Here is a 24,206-nt window from a genome sequence, read left to right as displayed (position 1 = left end):
TGCTGACCAGTTACTTCCTAATGAGGCCGCTCTTTTGCCCTTCACCCATAATGATGGACAAATATATCCGTTGCACATGACTGGATCTGACACATTTCCCATTATAGGAATTTTTTCCCCTCCATAACTTTGTAATTCTAAGCCCCATTTCTCCACTTTATATTGAGTCAGCTATTCCAGGTGCAGTGATTCAAGAATCGCACTAATTGATGTAACTGTTTTACCAGAGCTCTATCCAATACTACTTGTAGTAGCATCACAACACTAGGGACCATATTGCTTGTGAAATTCCAATAGATATCCTTGTGCTTCCTACACAATCCTTGTGTATTGTATGGATTTTAACTGATCCCGCAACAATCTGATGATTGACAACTGTATGCGGCGACTGTCATTTCCTTCAGCCAGCGTTTTCTCCATTTACCTTCCTCTGACCTGCCTTGGTGCGATTACCATCAATGGCACTCTGCCATTGGAAATAGACAATGCTGTGCCTGATGTTGACCTACTTTTGTAGTACTACTGCTATTACTAACTGCCTTTGGGGCCTTCTTTCTCAGATGGAGCTTATTTACATTAGATGTTAACTTTTAACTTCTCATGAAGCACATTCCACCATTTCCATAGATAATCCTGTTGGCAAATTATGTTGAAAGTTAACGTTGACAATGTCAGCAACTGATTGTGAATGCATTCATTCTTTAAATGCACATACCTCTTCAATGCTCACTTGAAATTCTCCAAAATCACAATGGAGTGAAGCTTTTTCAAGGCACAATAAACTCTCCAATGTTCAAACCAGCCAACTGAATCATTGTTCTGATAGCTTTTTGCAATCTCTATTGGTTTGGAATTACAGTGCTCCACAAGTTTACATGCTGGGGCAGGCAAAATATTGAGTGTTTCCTGAACATCTGGGCTTGTTTCCATCAGAAATATCATTTACTTTTCTCCTACTCTTTGATCAACCGGATTATCAGGATTTCCAAACATAATGTTAACTGTGGGAAAACAATTCTGGCTGCTCCACATATGCACCAAAAGATATTTGGTCATGATTAAACTCTCTGTTGTCCAATAATACCTGTTGATGCCGGCGTATTCAAAGATCTGCCCACCCATATGTGCAAACAGCCTTTTCTGAGACCAAATTTTAAAGCCACTTTCTCAGCAAAGAGAGCCTGACAGTTCCTCTAGTTTGTTGGAAGTGAGTAGCTGGAGAGAAACATCCCTTTGGCACTGCTGTGGTCTAGGTCCAGATGAAACAGTTTTGAGATGATGGGCTAAAAAACCAAAAGCAACAAATGGTTAGAATCTGAAATGCACTACCTTAGTGTGGTGGAGGCAAATTTGATGGTTTTTACAGGGAAATTGGGTAAACACTTGAAGACAAACTATTTGCTGGGTTAAGGGAAAGGGTGAGGGACTAGCTGAATTACTTTGGCCGAGCTGGTGCAGATTGGCTTTCTATGGTGTTGGTGTAGCTATTCTCTGATATCTGTTTCTGTAATCTATCCACTGACACTGAAATTATGCAAAATTGAAATAGAAGAAAATCCTCTAGCACCATTTTAAAATTAGGGGAATTCTCCCTGGTATCCCAGTCAATATTTATCCCTCATCCAATGTCAATGAAATATTTGATCTGGACATTATTTCAGTCTTTTAAGCATGGGCAGCCAGTGAAAACAGAATTTGGCTTGTTGGTGACAGTGTGTTTTACACTAAAAGTGTTATCCTAATGAACGAGGAACGACATTCGATTTAATATATACAATCCCTCACAACTGAAGTCTAGTTTATCTTGCTTCTTCACCTTTGGTCTCAGAGCCATCAGAACTGTATGCAATTAGTGTGAAGCTGCAGCTTTAAAGTGAGCTGGAAACATACAGTAACAAAACTCTGAAAGAGGCAATTTTTGTTACTTTTCTCCTTTATTTTTAATAGATTTGTAAGATTTTAGCAGCAGCAGCACATTTATTATTAAGTAGTATGCAGAGGATAATATTGGGTGTGATTTTCCCAAAAGAAACTAAGTGCCCAATGGGCAGGAAAACATTATCTTAATTTTATTTATTCGTCACAAGTAAAGCTCACATTAATACTGCAATGAAGTCACTGTGAAAGTTTCCTAGTTGCCACAGTCTGCCGCCTGTTGGGTCAATGCACACCACTTGCAGGTCTTTCAGAACGTGGGAGGAAACCAGAGCACCCGGAGGAAAACCATACAGACGCAGGGAGAACATGCAGGCTCCGCATAGTGATCCAAGCTGGGAATTGAACCCGGGTCCCTGGCACTGTGAAACAGAAGAGCTAACCACTGTGCCACTGCACCATCCATGAGGCCCAAAAGGCTGGCGTCAGACCGATGAAGGGGCCACTGCGCATACACTGATCTCCCAGCATACTGGGAAATTCCTCCCCCCCCCCCCCCCCCCCCCCCCCAAAAAAAACCAGTTGATGGCCTTCTGATGGCCAGCCTCGCCTCCAAGCATGGATTACTAGCCAACATCAGCCCCTGTGACACTGACAAGCTGGCACTTGGGGCAACCCTCTGCCCCTAGCCTCTGGTCCAACCAGCGAGGCCACACCTGGTCCCTGTTGCTGGAGACTGTATGTGTTCCCTGCTGGTCACTAATGTTTCTGACCACTGGCAGGGTCAGAAACATTAGCGAACCTGGACGATTGCGTCTCGGACTCTCCAAATGAGATGCAAGTCATTATTTGTATATTGTAATCAGATTTGTTTTGTCCTGGCATAAGGCTGATTATGTTGCAAAAAAATGGCCCAGGAAGATCACAACCAGCTGGACACCTGTCATGATTACCATTTTTGGCCTCCCATTGAAATTTCCTGGCCCATTATGCTACTTGACCAGTGCAGCGGGCCAGGAAAATCGCACCCATTATAGCTTCTTTGTATGATGATTCAATCCCAATAAATATATCTGGGGAATGAGCTACCCTTAACACAATTAAGAAGTCATGTATTTTCATGTGCTCCCATATTTGAGCAGTTTGAAGATGTGGATATTTCTCAATGAAAATACGTATTTGTTCACGTGTACGCTGTTAAAGCCCAGGGGAGATCCTATAGATCTATTTTCCCTGACTGCAGTATATTTATTAATTATGCCTGTAATGATTCAAATGCTGAATTTATTTGTCCTTCCATCTCTATTCTTTTTCTTTTCTCCCAATTTATAGGTTCTGAGCTCTGAAGGCTACCATGTAGTCGCATTCGATTATAGGGGTAAGTAGGTCTGTAACTCTGAACAACTAGGTTAAAAAAGATTTTGTGTGTTTATTTGCATATCTGTTGATACAGAACTGACAAATAATTATATATGGGCACATTAATGTCTCCAAGTAATGAGTGGTACAAAAATAAGTAGCATAGGCAGTGTAAAAGATTCAAAATAAATGCAATTTAAAAGCAGTGGTGCATGAAGGGACAAGAATAGCTAGAATTACATAATTGCACAATCTACTACGTAAGCAGAACTGGCAATATAATTGAGCTTTAATCACTACCGTTTACAGTTTCACTATGTCTCATGATCTTGATGGGGCAGTGTTTGGATGCAAACTGTCTGATTTGGAACGTGCACATGACACATTCAAATGTCGTCTTATTTCAGAGAATACAAGCAAATGTGCTTGTTTCAATTTGCAAGATGCTTTATCTTGGCTTTGTTGTTAAGGATAATATACTCCTTCAGCAAAAAGGAGATACAATTTGTAAAGTTAATTGCTTATGGACTGTGTTACTACCTGTAGGATAGCATTGATCAAGACTAGAGGCCAAGTCACATGCATGCTTGATGGGGGACTGTGACCTCCAGGATCCCATAAGAATTGCTGGTCAGTTTTATAGCTTTGGTGTGTGTACATTGTGAAAGTTGTAAAGGTCTTTTGAGTATTCAAAAAGTTAGCAGGGCAGTATTATGAAATTTCTTGGTTATAAAGCCAAATGAAAATACTTCACTGAATATCCTTAAAGCTACTTGTTGAGTCTCAGTTGAAAGAGGAAATTGGAATAATTAAAATTCTCATCCTCAAATCTCCCCATGGTCTTGCCCTTACCAGCCTTTGAACTCTTGTTATGACTCTGTCTCTACCAGCTCTGTGTTCCTCCAATTCTGATTTCTTTTTTTTTGCTCCCACTGGCTTTAACTTGTACCTTTATCCAGGCCTTAAGATCTAAAATTCCCCCTAGTGAAGGCGCAATTCAAGTTCCATCTATTGTGATTAGTGCATGATATTAATTAAAAAGATTTAAAGGTGTGGCTTTTGTAATTTTTGCTGACATGATTTTAACAACCCTTTGTCATGTCATCCTTTGAAGAAATGGTGACCAATTTTTGAGATTTAATAGAATTTCTACTCTGTATAGTTGGAAATGAATTGTGTTAGGTTTCGTTTTTTTTAATTTAGCTGCATGGCATAACTTTTTTTGTTGTGACAAAACTCATACTTATCTGCCTGTTGGAACAAGGTTAGGAAAGGATTGCATTCCAGCCTTGGGTGGTTGTCTGTGTGGAGGTTGCGTGTTCTCCCTGTGTCTGCTTGAGTTTCCTCAAGGTGCTTTGGTTTCCTCCCACAGTCCATAGATGTGCAGGTTAGGTTGATTGGCAGTGGTAAATTGCCCCTTATTGTCAGGGAGACAAGCAGGGTAAATGTGTTGGGTTATGGAGATAAGGCATAGTTGAGATTATTGTCTGTGTAGGCTTGATGGGCTGAATGGCCTTCTACACTGTAGGGATTCTATGATTTTACATAAGAACATAAGAAATAGGAGCAGGAGTAGGTCATCTAGCCCTTCGAGCCTGCCCCGCCATTCAATAAGATCATGGCTGATCTGTCGTGGCTCAGTTCCACATTCCCGCCCTCTCCCCATAACCCTTAATTCCCTCGCTTATCAAAAACCCATCAACCCGCGTCTTAAAAATATTGAGCGAGGCAGCCTCCACCACTTCAACGGGCAGAGAATTCCAGAGATTCACCACCCTTTGAGTGAAGAAGTTCCTCCTCAACTCCGTTCTAAACCGCCCCCCCCCTTTATCTTGAGGCTGTGTCCCCTAGTCCTACTGTCCTTTCTGAGCGGGAAGAGTCTCTCCACCTCTATCCTATCCATCCCATTCATCATCTTATACGTCTCAATGAGATCTCCCCTCATTCTTCTAAACTCTAACGAGTACAAGCCTAGTTTATTCAGCCTCTCCTCATTGCTCAACCCCCTCAACTCCGGTATCAACCTAGTAAACGTCCTCTGCACTCCCTCCAAGGCTAAAATATCCTTGCGTAAGTGCGGCGACCAAAACTGCACACAGTACTCCAGCTGCAGCCTCACCAATGCCCTATACAGCTGCAGCAAGACCTCCCTACTTTTATATTCAATCCCCCTTGCTATGAAGGCCAGCATCCCATTAGCCTTCCTGACCACCTGCTGCACCTGTAGGCTGGGTTTTTGCAACTCATGCACAGGGACCCCGAGGTCCCCCTGCACCGTCGCCTGCTGCAGGTTTTCACCACGTAAGTAATAGTCCTTCCTACCAAAGTGGACCACCTCGCACTTGCCAACATTAAATTCCATTTGCCAGTTCCTGGCCTATTCGCCCAGCCTATCTAGATCCTTCTGCAGACTCTCCACACCCTCTGCGCAATTTGCCGTTCCACCAATCTTGGTGTCATCAGCAAATTTCGACACCATACACTCGGTTCCCTCCTCCAGCTCATCTATATAAATGGTAAATAGCTGAGGCCCCAGCACCGACCCCTGGGGCACTCCACTAGTCACCAACCGCCAATCCGAATAGCACCCATTAACCCCCACTCTCTGCCTCCTATTTGACAACCAATCCTCTATCCACGCTAACACCCTACCCCCAACTCCATGCCCCTTTACCTTCTGCAATAACCTCTTGTGAGGTACCTTGTCAAACGCCTTCTGAAAATCAAGAAAGACCACATCCACCGGCTCTCCTCTATCCACCGCAGTACTTGTGAACTCCAAGTACTGATGGTCTTCGGACCTTCTCCTACATATGTGTAATCCAATATCTTCATGTTCTTTGGGCCCCGGACAGGCACAATGTACTGGCGTGGGGAGCAAATGAAGAAGGATGAGTGACTGAATGTGTAATACCAGAATTAGAAGTGTTTGAGCAAGAAGGACAAGGGAGAGGGAACAGGTAGAGGAGGTAAGGGACACAAGTGGGTCCCAGTTATGTTAAGGAGAGGAGCAGAGAAACTAACTCCAATTAGAAATAGGCCTCAAAGAGCAGACTTTAAATGACTTGGGCTTAGGAAAAGCCTTGGTAATTAAAGAGGGCTCAGGAGAAGTCCTGAAGATCCAAGATGGTGGCCGAATGTTGGTGACTCTGTGCTGTAGGCTGTTGGAGCAAAGGTAACCCTTTGGAGCAGTAGCATCCTGCTTAATGGAGTTGAAGAGCTGAAGTTGTGTTTGTATGTCGATGCTTGAGTGTACTTGTGAATATGGCAAATGGGACCTCAGCAGGTGAGATTGAAACCCTGCAAGATGGGCATAATTGAACCAAGTTGAAACAACTTTTGGAGAGAATTCCAAGGTGAGATTTTTGAGGGTGAAAATCGGAAAACCCCGTGACAGGGATGGAGCTTCAGTGAAATTCATTAACTCGAGCGTGACAAATGTCTGAGTGGGTTGTTCCTGGGGAGTCAGTTTTGGTCACTTCCGTCACTTATTGTGTAATAGTGTGTCCGACCACAGTTTGCCTGTTAATTTACATGTATATCATACTTGCCCTGAAAGCTAGAGTATAAGATAGATATTGTAAATTGTTTTATTTTTCTGACCTTGCACAGTTAAATTTATTTTTGTTTGTTCAAAACCTGTGGAATCTTGTGGTTTTATTCTATAAGTAGGTGTCTTAAATCTTGAATTTTGTCTGCTAAACAAAATGTATTGGCCCTGAACAAGATCTCACCAACAACTTTGGGGTTTAACCAAGGCCCATAACAATTCTGATATTGGATTTATTATTACATTCGAACCGCATGGAATGATTAGCTTTGTTGCACCTTTAGCGGTTTTTAGTTATTGTCTTGATTGATTTGTTTCATTGCTGGAAGTATGTTTTGGGCTTATAATAATACAGGCAACTTGCCGATGTGTTAAGTCTGAGGTCACCATGCAATAGGTACGCACACTATATCCGTTCATCTCTGGGACGAGAATTTGAATCAAGTACAGTCAGATTTTCCATTCTGATTTTATTTTTCATTCATTCATGAGACAGGGTATTACTGGCAAGACAAGCATTAATTATTCACGCTTGGTTGCACAGGAGAAGGCAATGGAGACACCATGACGGCCGCATTCTTGAACGCTGCAGTCTGTGGCATAGGTTCATCCACGCTACTATTAGGAAAGGTGTTTGAGGATTTGGACTCAGCAACAGTGAAGTAACTCTATCTATTTCCAAATTGGTATGGTGGTGACAGCTACCATTGTTGTACCCGTTGTGCCCAGTCGTTTCTTGATGACATTTGGAGTGAATTGAATTTACTGTATTTTGGGATCCCTCATGCCGGGAAGGGGCAGAGAAAGATCATCCACTGGATGCTCTGACTGAGGATGGGTGTGAACTCTTCAACCTTATCTTTTGCACTGATGTGTTTGGCAGCCCTTATTATTTGAGGATGGATATGTTTATGGTGCCTTCTCCTCCTGCTACTTGCTTACTACCATTCACAAATGGATGTGGCAGGATTGTGGACCTTAATCGATCCATTGATTGTATGATTGCTTGGCTCTATCTACAGTAAGCTGCTTCTGCTTTATAGCATGTCTGTAGTCCTGTGTTGTAGCATTCAGTTGGTAGCTCAAGTTTAGGTACATCAGGGGTTGCTTTTAGAATGCTTTCCTACTCTCCTTATCAAACCAGGCTTGATCCTGTAGCTTGATGGTAATGGTAGAGTGAGGAGTATGTGGTATAAGGAGGTTATAAAAACATAAGAAATAGGAGCAGGAGTAGGCCATCCAGCCCTTCGAGCCTGCCCCGCCATTCAATAAGATCATGGCTGATCTGTCGCTGCTCAGTTCCACTTTCCCGCCCTCTCCCCATAACCCTTTCCTATCAAAAACCCATCAACCCGCGTCTTAAAAATATTTAGCGAGGCAGCCTCCACCACTTCAACGGGCAGAGAATTCCAAAGATTCACCACCCTTTGAGTGAAGAAGTTCCTCCTCAACTCCGTTCTAAACCGCACCCCCCCCCTTTATCTTGAGGCTGTGCCCCCTAGTCCTACTGTCTTTTTTGAGCGGGAAGAGTCTTTCCACCTCTATCCTATCCATCCCATTCATCATCTTATACGTCTCAATGAGATCTCCCCTCATTCTTCTAAACTCTAACGAGTACAAGCCCAGTTTATTCAGCCTCTCCTCATAGCTCAACCCCCTCAACTCCGGTATCAGCCTAGTAAACCTCCTCTGCACTCCCTCCAAGGCCAAAATATCTTTGCGCAGGTGCGGCGCCCAAAACTGCACACAGTACTCCAGCTGCGGCCTCACCAATGCCCTATACAGCTGCAGCAAGACCTCCCTACTTTTATATTCAATCCCCCTTGCTATGAAGGCCAGCATCCCATTAGCCTTCCTGACCACCTGCTGCACCTGCAAGCTGGGTATTTGCGACTCATGCACAAGGACCCCGAGGTCCCTCTGCACCGTCACCTGCTGCAGTTTTTCACCCCGTAAGTAATAGTCCTTCCTACCATTCTTCCTACCAAAGTGGACCACCTCACACTTGCCAACATTAAATTCCATTTGCCATTTCCTGGCCCATTCGCCCAGCCTATCTAGATCCTTCTGCAGACTCTCCACACCCTCCGCACAATTTGCCGTTCCCCCAATCTTGGTGTCATCAGCAAATTTCGACACTCTACACTCGGTTCCCTCCTCCAGATCATCTATATAAATGGTAAAAAGCTGAGGCCCCAGCATCGACCCCTGGGGCACTCCACTAGTCACCATCCGCCAATCTGAATAGCACCCGTTGACCCCCACTCTCTGCCTCCTATTTGACAACCAATCCTCTATCCACGCTAACACCCTACCCCCAACTCCATGTCCCTCGACCTTCTGCAATAACCTCTTGTGAGGCACTTTGTCAAACGCCTTCTGAAAATCTAGAAAGACCACATCCACCGGCTCTCCTCTATCCACCGCCCTAGACACATCCTCATAGAACTCCAGTAAATTTGTCAGACACGACTTCCCTTTAATGAAACCGTGCTGCGTCTGCTCTATCAAGCAATTCCCTTCAAGATGCCTCGCAATTTCCTCCTTAATGACAGATTCTAACATTTTACCTACCACAGACGTTAAACTAACCGGCCTATAATTCCCCGCCTTTTGCCTGGCACCCTTCTTAAACAACGGCGTAACATTAGCCGTTTTCCAATCATCCGGCACTTCCCCGGAATCCAGCGACGTTTGGAAAATAACCACCAAGGCATCCACTATCACCTCCACCATTTCTTTCAGAACCCTCGGATGCATTCCATCCGGTCCTGGGGACTTGTCCACAATCAGCCCCTCCAGTCTGTCGAGCACCGCCTCTCTAGTAACAGTAATGTCATTAAGACCCTCCAGTCCTACCACCTTTCCATCGCTAACACCCGGCAAATTATTCACGTCCTCCTCCGTGAAGACAGAAACAAAAAAGTTATTCAATACCTTAGCCATATCCCCATCCCCTACCACTAGGTCCCCTTTCTCATCCTCTAAAGGACCAATATTCACCCTAGCCAGCCTCTTCCTTTTTATATATTTATAAAAACTCTTGCTGTCCTTTTTTATATTAAGCGCTAGCCCAGCTTCATAGTTTCTCCTACCCTTCTTTATCAACTTCTATGTCAATCTTTGTTGACATTTAAACCTCTCCCAATCCTCTTCTCGCCCACTACTCTTAGCTACTCTAAATTCCTCCGCTTTTAGTTTAACACTTTCCTTCACCTCCTTCGTTATCCACGGCTTATTACCTCTCCTCCTACAGTCCTTTTTGACCATCGGAATAAATTTCCGCTGAGCACCAAGAAAGATCTCCTTTAAAGATCCTCCACTGCTCCTCAACAGACCCTCCCTTCAACGCGCTCCCCCAGTCCACATTCGCCAATTCTTCTCTCATCCTACCGTACTCCCCTCTATTCAAACAAAGGACGCGTGTCCGGGAACCCACTTTCTCCTCCTCCATCTGCACCAGAAACTCCACCATACAATGATCACTCTCCCCAAGAGGATCCTTATGGTGGAATAAGATGCTGCTGCTCCTCCTGCCTCAGTGCCTCATGGATGTCCAGTTTTGAGCAGCTAGATCTGATGTGATCTATCCCATTTAGGATGGTGACAATGCCACATAGCACAATGGATGATATCTCAATGTGAAGACAAGACCACGTCTCCATAGGACTGCGGGTGGTCACTCTTATCAATGCTGTCATTGACCTTTCCTAATAGATCTGTCTGTCTCAGATGCATTTGGTGAGGACAGGATCAAATGTGTCTTTCCCTTGTACTGGAGTTATCACTCCTTGCCTCAAGCTCAGTCTGACAGGTATTTTCTTCAGGGCTCATTCAGTAGTGTTGTTACCCAACTGCTCTTTGTGATAGAGGTTGAAATCCCCCACACACTGTAGATTCAGTACCCCCAACCTGCTGACCTGAATCTTGTCAAATTTTCTTTCCCATTGTAGTTTGGCAATTAAAATGACTCCTGCAGCATAAATGCATTGATTAGAACAAGGGAGGAGACAGTTTGGAAACGAGAGTCCATAAGCCAGCTAAATTTGGCCTTTTTTTCCCTGCCTGAAATTTGTAGGCATGGCTTGGTTGCATAGTCACCTCTGAATCACAAACTTCTGGTTTCAAGACCCACTCTAGGGGTTGAGCACAGAAATTAAAGCTAACCCTACAGTGCTAACTTTCAAATGAGGAATTAAACCAGGACCCTATTTTCCTTCTCGGATGAATGTAAAAGATCCCATTTTAAAAAGAAATTGGAGAGTTAGTTCAGTGTATCGACCAATATATTTCCCTCTATCAACATCACAAAAAACAGATTATTTGGTCATTATCACATTGCTATCTGTGAGAGTTTGCTGAGCTGCCACTTTGCCTTCATAACAACAGTGACAGCACTTCACAAAGTACTTAATTAGCTGTAGAGTGCTTTGCGATGTCCATTTGCCAATTCCTCCCACTGCTTCTAAAACCACAGAGGTATGTTGGAGTCACAATTCCATGGACAGTAGCTACTTTTCTCTATTTGTCATATTGCATGCAATCTTTCTGGCCCACTCCACATTTTCAGGTCCATCCCTCATTGCGTTCTACTATTGGGATAAAATTTCTCCACAATTAATGTCACCCTAGCAACTAAGCTAGAAAAGTTTGTGAATTTTATGTCACACTGTGTGTCACACTGCCCATATGGACTAAATGGTTGGTGCACACCATCTGTATTGGTATTTTTCTATCAAGGGAACTGTACAAATGAATGTTCTGAGCTGTAATCTTATTTCAATGGAGGACTTCAAACAAAAAGAATAAAATGATATTGGCCAAGTGAGAAATGAAAGAACTGCAGGTTGTGTGCTTGATAATAGACACAAAGTGGACCAATCCACCTGGGAGGCAGTCCAAATTGACGTGCTGAGAATCTTTCTTTGATGCACAGGTTACAACTTAGATGATCTGTGGCACTGCAAATGTAATTTTGAGCACATGTACTTCCAAGCATAACAATGGCCGTAGTTTGGGACTTCTTGATGTTTGCCTAGAGTGGCTATAGGAAGTGCATTGTTGGGACAAAGGATATAGAACTTTATGTAAAGCTCAAAATCCCAATTTTTAATGCAGGATTTACAAAATATTCCTCTCTTTGGCATTTTTTTTGTGTGAAATCAATCTTTTGATTTAAGACAATTTGTTCAGGCACCTATTTATTTCCAAATTCTTCATTGGTGACTCCAATAAAAAGCTTCTGCAAACGCGCAAAGCACGCCTCTAATATTCTCTAGTAATAACAGTCTTGTATTCATTTCATGTCGTTCTGTTCTTACATTTAGGCCTTGGTAAGTGTTAAGAGACACACTCGTGTTGTGTCTTGATCAACCAAGAATGAGTTCCTGTTAGTGCAGGAATGAACAAAAATGGCTAATATTTGTGTATATAATACAACCTGATTATTGAAGCTCACATTGTCTTGTGTATGCGATTAATTGGGAAAATGCTTTCCAGGAGAGAAATGGAAGTGCATTATGTTTCATCCTAGTTTGAAATGAAGTACTATTTTCTAATTTAATACTTTTTAACTTATTCTGAGTTGTCCAAAGACAGTTGTGTGGGAAGAGAGCATAACTGTTTATGATCTAACGTTACACTTTTTCCTGGGATGTTAGAGTAGCAGGCTAACTTTCAAAAACACAAGTCCTGCTGTCGTTGTCTCTAAATGTGAACACCTTGCACCTTCTTTCTAGTAAAATAATCCAGGCTGTCCTTTAAACTTTTAACAGCCACGTCACTCAGGCCTTATTGTCAGGCAAATTTCAGAACTGGTAACATGACTCCTGCATTTTATCCTAACGCAGTCCTAAACATAAAAATTTTATAAGCCTGTTATTTATAACAATTGCTAAGGGTACCACATGCCTATTTCACAGCCTGAACTTGTTCTATCTCACCTTCTTGATTTGTATATATATTCCCCCACATATCTTTCATCTGTTTAAAATTATGCATTTAGTTTACATTGCCTCTTCTCATTTGTCCAATAGTTCACTTCACATCATGTTGCTTTAAATTTCATCAGCCATTTGCCTGTCCATTTTGACAGATTTTTCTACAAGCTCCTGAAGTCTGTTACTATCTTCCTCAATGTTTACTACAATTTTAGGTTTCATATCATCTGAAAACCTTGAAATAATGCCTTGTAACCCCAAATGTATCAAAAAGAGTAGTGGTCTCAATACTGACAATTGAAGGACCCTCCAGTTTGAAAATCAACAGTTATCACAGCCCATTGTTTTCTGACCCATAGCCTATTTTGTTATCCATGTAGCTGCTTCCCCTTTAATTCCACTGGTTTCACATTTGCTAGCAAGTGGTTACGTGACACTGTACCTTTTTTGAAAAAACTATTTTCTCTCCTTTACTTCATCAAATATCTTCCCTTCTAACAATCTGACTAGCAATTAAATACCAACTTATAAATAGGGAAAGGTGTAAGTATACAGGTCAGGCAGAATCTATGGGGGTGCACAGCTGACATTTCATCAGTATTGGTAAGCAGTTTTTGGAATGTTCTTTAAAATGATGAGCAACATTAACTAACCTATATAGTAAAATAATTAATAGTTACATTAATAATTGTATATGAATTTGATCAAGTACTTTCTTGAGAAAAATGTGGACTATAGTGACCAGATAATTTTGTTTGGATAATGGGGTGAAGTAGTTTGGTTTATCTCTAAGGGATTATGGAGAATATTGTGGAACATTTCAATGATCAGGTGAGATAGAGTCTAGGAAGTATCCAAATAGCAGTAATTCTCTGGAAGGGAATTGTCTTGATGGGCCAAATGGCCTTGTTTCAAATTTCTTGTGTTAGTATTATTCCCAGTACTCTTATCCTCCTTTCCTGCCCCACTCCTACTCCTTGAGCTTTCTTGTATCCCCAGCTGCTGCCCAGTCCCACTCATCCTGCCCTCCAATCTAGGAGAAAAATTAGTAGGTTCAATTGGCACATTTGCCAGTTCACATTTAGGTACCTGGATTAGCCAGACAAATGCTAATGATCACAGTATGCAAAATTGTAGGAGAATGTTATTACCACAAAAGTCTCTCAACAATTTCAAGCAAATGTTCAAGCAGTATATATCCCTAAACCCTTAGCACAACAACAAAGTTTCTGATCATTTTCTCATTGCTGTTTATGGGACCTTGCTGCGTTTCCCTTTCAGTAACTACTCTTCAGAAAGACTTCATTGGATGTAAAGCATTGAGGTGGTGAATGGTGATATATCAATTAAAGACTTTTCTTTGTATTTATAACTAACCACAGTCCAGCAGTGAGTAGGAGATATTGGGGTTGATTTTGAATTTCAACAAGATAGTAAACTAGGAGTGGGAAGGGGTGATGAAAATGGACAGCTGATTTGCCAGTTTGCTACCATTCTACCCTTCATTTTGACCTTTTGACATAGCCTCCTTTTCCACTCTCCTTCGGGTATTTCCAAGCTTCCTCTTATCACAATCCCACATTAGGTTTATTTTTTGAGTTTTCGCAGTCAGTGAGGCAGAACCTCAGATCACTGTGAGTATCACATTAATGCAGCCTGAGCTTTACAGTTAGTACTTTCAGTGTTGACTCCAGTGTTACTATTACTGTTTTCTTCATGTTTGCATATTGCTTTTAAAATAAATCTTTTCTCTCCACACTATCTCCTTTCTGACATAAAGTTTATTTATTAGTCACAAGTAAAGCTTGCATTAACATTGCAATGAGGTTACTGTGAAATTCCCCTAGTCGCCACATTCTGGCACCTGTTCAGACCAATGCAATGATATAAAGGAAAGGCTGGCAATCTGCTTACTTGCGATCTTTCGTTTTGATTTTTCTTTCTTTCCTGGCCTGTAATCTGGGCTCATTCGAAGCATGCTGGAATGATATTCTGTGGTGTCTCGCATCAGAACTCTCAACACATTGAATAGCTGTGCTTTATTTTCTCCTGCCTTAGCTTAATCATTTGATTGCTGAGCATTAATTAACTGACTAACTATGCTATAAAATGAGCAAATAGAGGTTTTACCATTGAAACCTCTGCCTGCCACACTCTTGTGATCTGAGCTGCAGGTGTTAAATGGCAGTGAGGTGCTTTGCCTGAAGGTGGAGAAAGACTGAGCTTTGATTTACTTGCAACACTCAAATCGGGAGGGAGTATTTTTCTTTTTGGCTTGCATTTATACATTGACTTTCAGAATCTGAGGACACCCCCATGTCAACTTGGGAAAATCTTGTTAGTGTTATTTGCAGGAGATGCAAGTTTATAAAAATCTACGTTGTTGCATTTAAAGCCAAATGAAGGACTATAGGAAATATAAAGACTTGCTTTGAGGGTGAGAGTTGAAGAAATTGTTGATTCCTATGCTATATCTGATCCGTGAACATTTGATGCACTTGAAAAATTGTTCGCATGTTACATAGTGTATGGTACTGAAACATACTATGCATTCTGACATGGTGTTTCTGCTCCACTTTTGGTTCCTCCCATCCCTCTTCATTTAACCCTGTCAGCATGTCCTTTCATGTCTCTCTGCTCATATTTTTATGTATCTTCTCAAGTTCATCCACGGTCCTGGCTTCAACTATTCATTGTGATGGTCAGTTTCAGTCCTTATAACCCGGCATAATTAATTCTCATTCCCGGCTGCCTTGCAGTCCTGTCTCCATGATGACTACAATGTCATTGTGCCTCGATGTTGGTATGTTAGTTTAGGAGAGGACATTGCTGATGAATTGCCTTTCTTGCTACGTAGTTTGGAAGATCTTGTGAAGATACCAGTGGTGGTCCTGCTCCAGTGCTTTGAAATTGTCCAAGTTTCTGAAATGTTCAAGAGTGAAAGGATCGCTGCTCTCTGGTAAACCATAATCTTAATCACAGGTTTGAGATCCTGGTTCTCAAATACTCCTTTTTCCCTTGGCCATAGACTGAGCAGGCTCATTGGCTGTGATGATGATAACTTGTCATTTATATCCATTTTTGTCAAGAGGAGGCTGCCGAGATATGGAAAATGGTTCATGTTTTCCAGGATTTCATCATTGATCGTAATTGATGGAGGGGAGATGTTGTGCTGTGGGAGCTGACTGGAAGAGGGCCTTGATTTTCTGGGTGCTTAGTGAGCAAAAAGCCTAAATTCTTATGCTTTTGAGAAGGAGGGAACGATGATCTGGAACTCCATTTAAGTGAGTGCACAGAAGCATCATCTGCACACTGGAATTCACTGAAATTGGAGTGGTTTTGGATTGAAAGCAGCACGTGTCAAACAGTTTCTCATCTGTTTCATGAATTATCTGTAGGCAATTTCCTGGAGATGAGGTACAGTATTGTGGTGAGGAAGATGGCGAAGGGGGCTGGTGCGATGACACAACCTTGTTTGACCCCAGTCTTTATTAATGGGGTCTGTGGTGGGGTTTTTTCACTGTTGAGGATCACAGCTTGCATATCATCGTGGAATAGACGGATGATGGCCTATAGATTTCTGTGGACGGTCAGATTTGAGAAGGATGCTCCACAGCCCTTTACAGCTGAGATAGGAAAAGGCCATATGCAGTGGTTGGTTGTGTTCCTTGCATTTTTCTCAGGTTTGCCACGCAGTGAAGATCATGTCAGTGGCGCCCCTTGATGGTTGAAAGCTGCACTGCGACTTTACAAGCAAGATTTCCGGGAGCTGGCGATTTGCGGGGGATTTGCTGTGACACACAGCAGGGAGACTCCTCCATAGTTGATGCAATTGGACTTGGCCTCCTTCATGAACATAGTCAGGATCACTGACACGCACTCCTCTTCCTGTACGAGGGATATGAAATTGAGCAGCTGCAAACTCCAAACCAGCTCCACCAGTCAGGATATGTTTTTTGTACACCTGACACTAGACTCCCAAAGCAACTGCTTTACTTGGAACTTGGTTAAGGCAGGAGACTTCCAGGAGGCCAGTGGGAATGCTTTAGGGATTTCATCAAAACATCGCTTAGTAGATTGAATGTCCCTGCTAACTCATGGGGAGTCTGTGGCTTGTGACTAACCAAATGGAGAAGGTTTATTCCAGAGTGCACCAAACACACCATGAGATTTCGTCAGGAACACACAGGCGAAGTCGAAGAGTCAGAGTGCACAAACAACACTTCTTTCCTTCGAGCACCACCTACCCTTCATGTAGCAGGCTCTGCAGATCATGCATTGAACTTGTCAGCCATCTCCGAACTCATTGAACCAGAGAAGAAACAAGTAATCTCCAATCCAGAAGGACAGGGTGGCATGGTAGCACTGTGGTTAGCTGCCTCACAGCGCCAGGGACCCAGATTTAATTTCTGCCTTGGGTAACTATCTGTGTGGAGTATGCACGTTCTCACTATGTCTGCATGGGTTTCCTCCCACAGTCCAAAGATGTGCAGGTTAGCTGAATTGCTCTTGTTAAATTGCTCCTCAGTGTCCCAAATTGTGTAAATAAGGTTGATTTAGGGATTATGGGGAAGGGGTAGGGTGGGCCTGGGTAAGATGCTGAGTCTCAATGGGCTGAATGGCTTCCTTTTGCAATGTTGGGATTCTATGTCTGCATAAGAAAAAGAAGACAACTGTCTGAGTTAAACCTGCATTTCAATTAATTTGTATCTTGCACTCTGTACATTTGTATGAAAAATACTTGTTTGATCCCCAAGCACTTCTGCTCTAACATATTACTTACTTTTTTTTTGAGGTAACATGGTAGCACAGTGGTTAGAACCACTGCCTCACAGTGCCAGGCACCTGGATTTTATTTCTAGCTTGGGTCACTGTCTGTGTGGAGTCTGCACATTTTCCTCGTGTCTGTGTAGGTTTCCTCCAGGTGCCCCAGTTCCTCCCACAATCCAAAGATGTGCTGGCCATGCTAAATTCTCCCTCAGTATATCTGAACAAGCACCAGAGTGTGGCAACTTGGGGATTTTCACAATATCTTTACTGCAGTGTTAATGTAAGCCAACTTGTGACACTAATTAAAAATAAATAAATAATAGATTGTATTTGTTGAATTAAATTTGGTCCTCCGGATCCTCGTTATCTAACTCCTCTAATTTCTCCTTACAGTTGGTGCCGCTAATAATTTCAGAGTGTTCAGAACCCATATCTTGCTACAAGATATAAATGAAATCTAGGGCAAAGTGCCCAGATACTTCTCCCCTTCCCTTATTTGTCTGAGTGTCTCCACATTACTCTTCAGCTTGACTCTTTAGCTGGTGAAATTTCAAACTGGGATATTTGTTGCAGATATGTTTACTCAAGACAATTTTGCTTTTCACAAAGTCACCCAGGCAGACCATCATATCCTCATCTAATTATCTATACTATCTTAGTTTGTTGTAATTTTCTTTTCTGTTTTGGAACACTACTTGTATGAAGCTCCAAAACTTTGGAAGCATTTTAAATGCCTCTATTAGATCACTATCCAAACTGACCAGCAAAAACTTCTGATTAATGTGGTGAAAAGAAAAAAAAATCACCTTTCAAAGCTGTTGCCCACTAATCCACTCTTGCTACAATTGTAATGTCACTTTAATTTCTTTATTTCCTATTTAGCTTGCATCTAATTTTGACCTTCTAGAGAGTATGTTCCCTGTTTCTGTGCTGCCGTTTTTACATATTGTGTCTCTGGAGCTATGTTCCCATAGGTTTTTTAACCTCTGTTCTTGCAGATGCTCATCCTGCTTTTTTTTGTTGATCTTGGTGCTGTTTCCTCTAAGGCTTGCTGTCTTTGCCTCAAGAGGAAAAACTTCACTGGCTGTAGTTATACCCAGCCCCAGGACATTGCTGCAGTTTCCACTGATCTGCATTTACTTCAGTATTACTAAAGCCCTTTGGTGCCACATTTGGTCAGATGTAACCTTAATGTCAAGGGCACTCTCACCTCACTCTGGAATAGAATTCTTCTGTTCAGAGCAAGTTTGTAATGAGATCTGGAGTTGAGTAATCCTGCAAACCTAGAAATTATTTAGCAGAATATATGACATTGCAGGAGTTCCTTGAGGCAGTGATGTACCCCTAATCAATCTATAGCTGTTTAATCAATGATCATCTTTTCAACATAAGTTCAGAAATGGTAATGTTTGTTGACAATTGTTGACAGCTTTCAGTTCCTGTTGCAATTCCTACGATAATGAAGCAGCCCATTGCCACATGCAAGAAAATTTGGATAGCATCCAGGCTTGCACTGATCAGCTCCAACAGGAGAATCTAGCCTCCCCCCTTAATGTTGAATGACCCATTTTTTTGAATCACACCATTTAACATCTGTGGCTGCTGTGTTTGTCACCAATAAGATGCACTTCAACTACTAACATAGGCTTCTTCAACAGCACCTTCCGAACCTGCAAATTCTACTTCTAGGACTACTATCCACGTGATTTTGATCTGATTTATTATTGTCACACGTATTAGCATATAGTGAAATTATTGTTTCTTGCGCACTATACAGACAAAGCATTTGGTTCATAGAAGAAAACAGAGAGTGCAGAATGTAGCATTACAGCAATAGCTAGGGTGTAGGGAAAGATCAACTTAATGCAAGGTAGGTCCATTAAAAAGTCTGATGGCAGCATTGAAGAAGCTGTTTTTGAATCAGTTGGTACGTGACCTCAGACTTCTGTATATTTTCCCAGATGGATGAAGATGGAAGTGAGAATGTCTGGGCTGTGTGGGGTCCTTAATTATGCTGGCTACTTTGCTGAGGCAGTGAGAAGTGTAGACTGAATCAGTGGAGGCTGGTTTGCGTGATGAATTAGGCTTCATTCATGACCTTTTCTAGTTTCTTGCATTCTTGGATCTCCCATCACTAACTTGAAAATATATTGCTGTTCCTCTTATTACTATGTGAGAATCCTTCCTCAACAACACTGCTAGTACCTCCATTATATGAACTGCAGTGGTTCACGAAGGCTGCTCGCTTCCATTTTCTCAAGGCCGATTGGAAATGAGCAATAAATGCTAGCCCTGCCAGCAATTGTTCACATTCCATTAATGAAGAAATTTAGGCTTGAGGAGCTAGCAAAACTCTATTCTTGGTTGTTATACTGCACTGGAATCAGTTTTGTGTTGTCTTTAGTGACAATTGGAATCCTCTGGCACAGAGGATAGCACGAAAGTGATATGTTGCAATAGTTAGTGCACAATAGAAAGCACTGACTTTGGGACTGTGTGTTAACTGCATTGATTAAGTGGAGTTGAAAACTTCAGCTTATACTAATCTTGGCAACAAAAATTAACAATTAAAATTACGTGAGGTATCACTTTTCTATTCGTGTAATCTTGTTAAAATTAGAAACACAAATAGCTGCCCCACAATTGGATTAACTTTTCTTCTCTTTCTGAAACATTCCTAACCCTTATGCACTTCCCCTGGCCTTTCAAGGACCTGTGAACATGGCCACCACACCCTCTCCCTTCAATGGCATCACACCCCAGCCAATAACTTCTGCATTTCAAATGCTAAATAGTTACTGGTTGCAATATTAATGGAGAATTCAGTACATATCCTTGATTAAGATTTTGCAAAGGACACGACCTTGATCAAACACATCTCATTTCATTGGACATTAAATGCTGGTTTAAAATGACAATGTGATCCCACACAAAGTGCAGCCTGCAGGTCATTTGAAACTCATCATTTCAGTATTTACCTGCTGACGTGATATTTCATGACCTTTCGGCGCAGTTACATAATCAACATCAGTAATATTACAGGAGTCATTCTGAAATATCACCAGAGAACACTGAAACCACAAGTAGCCACCAGCTCAGTAAGCTTGCCCTGATTGGCACAAAGAGCCCCTAATTTGTCCTTCTGATTACTGCATCCACTGTTTGAATGAAGGCACTGCAGCATTTGTTACAATATGCCAAACCGGGGAATGTAGACCAGAAGTTGACCATCTGTGTAGCACTAATAAGAATTTCACAATCATCAGGGTTCCAGAGGATCATCCTGAGGTCCATTCAGGACATTTAGAAGTCAATGGATCAGTGTCTGGGTCACTAACCCAAACACCAGGCTGAGCACTATACTTTCCCTCCTAATAGTGTGATTTGTATCATGGGAGAGCAGCATTGTGCTGGGAATTTTGCCATTCTGCTTGGGTTTAAGTATCTGTCTAGGCACTGGGAAGAGGAAATTCGGCCTTGCTGTGGGCTGTGTGCCAAACTGATCATTGCCCTAATGCGTGACTGCATATAACCATAGGAGCCCCAATTTCCAACAGAGCTTGGCACAAAATGGATGCAAGTCTGATGCAAATGCGTACTGTCCACAATTAGCAAAGAAATTTACCTTCCCTACACAGAGGACCCCCCTAAATCAGACAGGTCTGCACAGACAATCATCCACCTTCAACTGCAGAACCAGAGAGAACACAGAGGAAACAAGACTTAAATGTCTTAAATTTTTAAAAAAAGCATTAAAGAGGAACTACATCTATAAAGATTCTAGAACTTCAAATAAATCTGACTTGTCCAGTTTGCAGCTTGGGATATAACCTGACAGATAGGAGGACACAGCCTCAAAAGCCAGGCCTCCAATTGTGCAGAAAAGTTTGTGCCAGGCTTGAATCACCTCTTCCACTCACATCTCTATGCCACTCTCCAATAGCTGGGCTCTGTTTTGAGCCATTCCGGGTCAACTTCTTTTGCTCAAACTTGTTCTGTTTTTTATTCTCCCTTACCCATTCCTACTGGGGATTCTGGCACTTGCTCTTTGCTACCTGCTCTTTTCTTCTTCTTCTCCATTTTCTTGTCCATGCTGGGTTGCCAGTAGTGGGAGAGAACGCCCTTTAAAGGGGCTAGCTACTAGCACTTGGAGTGGCTCATCGAACCGGAGGTCAGAGATGGGCTAAAATCAGAAATTCAAAGCCATCTTGCCTTGGGGACAGGGTGGTGTAGGAGGGACCAGGAACCACCTGGAACAGGTTGGACAAGGCATTCAGACGAAATTGCAATGACAATAATTGAGTCTTGCTCCAAGGGGACTTGGCCAGTCAGAGTCTAGTGTTGCTCTGCATTCCTATCAGGCTCTGCTTGGTGTCCCACAGCCACCGGCCAGCATGAGCTCCTCCCCATTGATGCAGTGGGGCAGAGACTGCGGCACAATGTGTTTCACTAAGTCTGCCTCTGAACTTTGCTGGACCTTTAACTTACCCGGTTTATGGCAGGTAGCGCCATCAAAAAAAATAGGTGGGGCCTCCTTACATCTGACTTGATTTCTTCTCAATGGTGGACACAAGGGAATTGTTGTTCTGCCCAGATCTTGCCCGGCCTGAGTCAGAAAATTGAGCAAGATAGGATTGAAAAATATTTTGCGTAAGAAAGCAGGAGCAGAGAGGAACCCTGCCAACTCTGTGGAAGATTACGTCTGTTATAACTGCACATGAAATGTGCTTCAAATTGCACGATATACATTATAATTCAAGTTTCCTATCAAATATAATTGGATATCACAAATATAACCTCTTGATCTTAAATGATTTATGTAATTTTAAAGCTGGGATGATAATCGCACTTGATGTTTTTCTCTATCTAAGACTGGTAACCTTGCACAGTTTAATCGATACTGCTGAAATTGGGTTTATCCAACATTATTTTTGTGTCCAGTCCTCCAGCTATGTGTAACCTGATTTCAAATCACGTGAAACAGTTCTGGAATTGCCTCCTTCACCTCTAGACCTCTCTTTTCTGCTTTGAGACAGTCCTTAAAATCTCTGACCAAGCACTTGGTCACCTGCTCTTATGTGACATATCAAATTTTTTGTAACACTCAGTGCCTTGGGATGATTTATTATATTAAAGACATGACGTAAATTCAGGATGTATTAAACCTTTTTAAAATTTTGTGTGCAGTGGTTGATTTCTTAAAGTAAATGTTTTTGACATGGGGTGGGGGGAGAAAGAGTTCCTTTACATCTAAGAAAGTAAACAAGTTGTAAAGCTTTCCTGAACCGGTGTGATTGGCAGAATCTTGCAATTTTGGCTGGGGGCATGGCCAATTTCGTTGGTGCAACTGAATCCTGGTGACTTGAACCTTAAAAACTATCTGCAAGCTTGTGGAAAACACTAATGCAAGTGGTTTTGGGCATAACTCATGTTTAAAATTCCCCAGTGGTCGTATCGATTTTTGCCAGGATAACACTGATTCTACCCTATTGCATTTGATTTTTCAATAACCCATCCGTTTTTTTGTACAATTTTCTGAAAAGGCTGTGTTTCTGCTGATGATTGCCCTTTCTTTGAACTTTGTGCAGTGAAAGATAAATGTGATTCATTTCATTGATGAGACAGCAGATGAAATGCTGAGTGGCCAAGAGCTTTTATAATTGTGTTAGCGCAATGAAAACGCCACGGCATTTGGCACTATGCCGGGAACTGCCATGTACTTTATTTTTAATTTGTGTGATCCACAGCTGTTATAAAGGTAAGAAAAATACACACTCACTGTGAAGGCTAAGTAAATCTTCAATGTCTGATTAGGTCATGTTGTGCCAGCATTAAAATGACGAGAACAGTTTAGCAATGGACAGAGAGAAGTGATGGTGTCTGAGGAAATCCACTTTTGCCTGCTTGGGTGTTAGAATGTGCAATCAACTGACCAATTGAACTTCATTTACAGTAAGTTTTCGGTGATACCAAAATCCTGATGCTATGCCAGGAAGGCGATGGCCTGGGGAGCCAATGGCTTAGTAGTATTATTGCTTGACTATTAACCCAGAAACTCAACTAATGTTCTGGAGACCCAGGTTCGAATCCTACCACAGTAGATGGTAGAATTTGAATTCAATTTTAAAAAAACATGGAATTAAGAATGTAATGATGACCATGAAATGATTGTCAGGAAAACCTATCTGGTTCACTAATGCCCTTTAGGGAAGGAAATCTGCTGTCCTTACCTGGTCTGGCCTACAAGTGACTCCGGAGCCACAGCGATGTGATTAACTCTTAACAGCCCTCAGGCAACTAGAAATGGGCAATAAAAGCTGGCCAGTCAGTGACACCCATGGCCTATGAATAAATAAGTATTAAAAATTGCCACCTTTGCTCATTTTAATCCAAGCTTTCTCTCAGTTCATTTATTGAAAGAGCCCATTGTCTTGCTTCAGCCAATCTTCAAACCATCTGCTTTTTTTAAAGCACAACATACATGAGGAAGGTACAAACTCAATATTTGATTCACCAGCAACATTTATTGCTGATCCCTAATTGTCCTTGAGAAATATAATGGTAGGGCCATGTTCTTGAATTGTTGATGCCCATGTGATGCAAGTATTGCCACAGTGCTGTTGGGCAGGGAGTTCTAGGATTCCAACCCAGTGAGGATATAGGAAAGATGCTATGCATTGCAATTTGGGATGGTGTATGACTTGGAAGTGATA

At 42.0% G+C, this 24,206-nt stretch overlaps 1 protein-coding gene across 6 annotated transcripts in view; it reads left to right on the top strand.

Annotated features, from left to right (window-relative positions):
- The window catches only part of abhd12 (abhydrolase domain containing 12, lysophospholipase), a 129,180-nt gene that overhangs the window by 54,790 nt on the left and 50,184 nt on the right, over positions 1–24,206 (top strand). For all 6 annotated transcript variants that reach the window (XM_080200145.1, XM_080200146.1, XM_080200147.1 and 3 more), the window contains one exon: positions 3,208–3,253. In XM_080200145.1, coding sequence (XP_080056271.1) covers positions 3,208–3,253 — 46 coding nt within the window. The remainder of the gene's footprint in view (positions 1–3,207; positions 3,254–24,206) is intronic.

The sequence above is a fragment of the Carcharhinus amblyrhynchos genome, chromosome 12 (assembly GCF_965287045.1).
Source record: "Carcharhinus amblyrhynchos chromosome 12, sCarAmb.v2.hapA, whole genome shotgun sequence".
NCBI classification, from domain to species: Eukaryota; Metazoa; Chordata; class Chondrichthyes; order Carcharhiniformes; family Carcharhinidae; genus Carcharhinus; species Carcharhinus amblyrhynchos.
The sequence above is the reverse complement of the archived record's forward strand: the minus strand, read 5'-3'. Positions and strand labels throughout refer to the sequence as shown.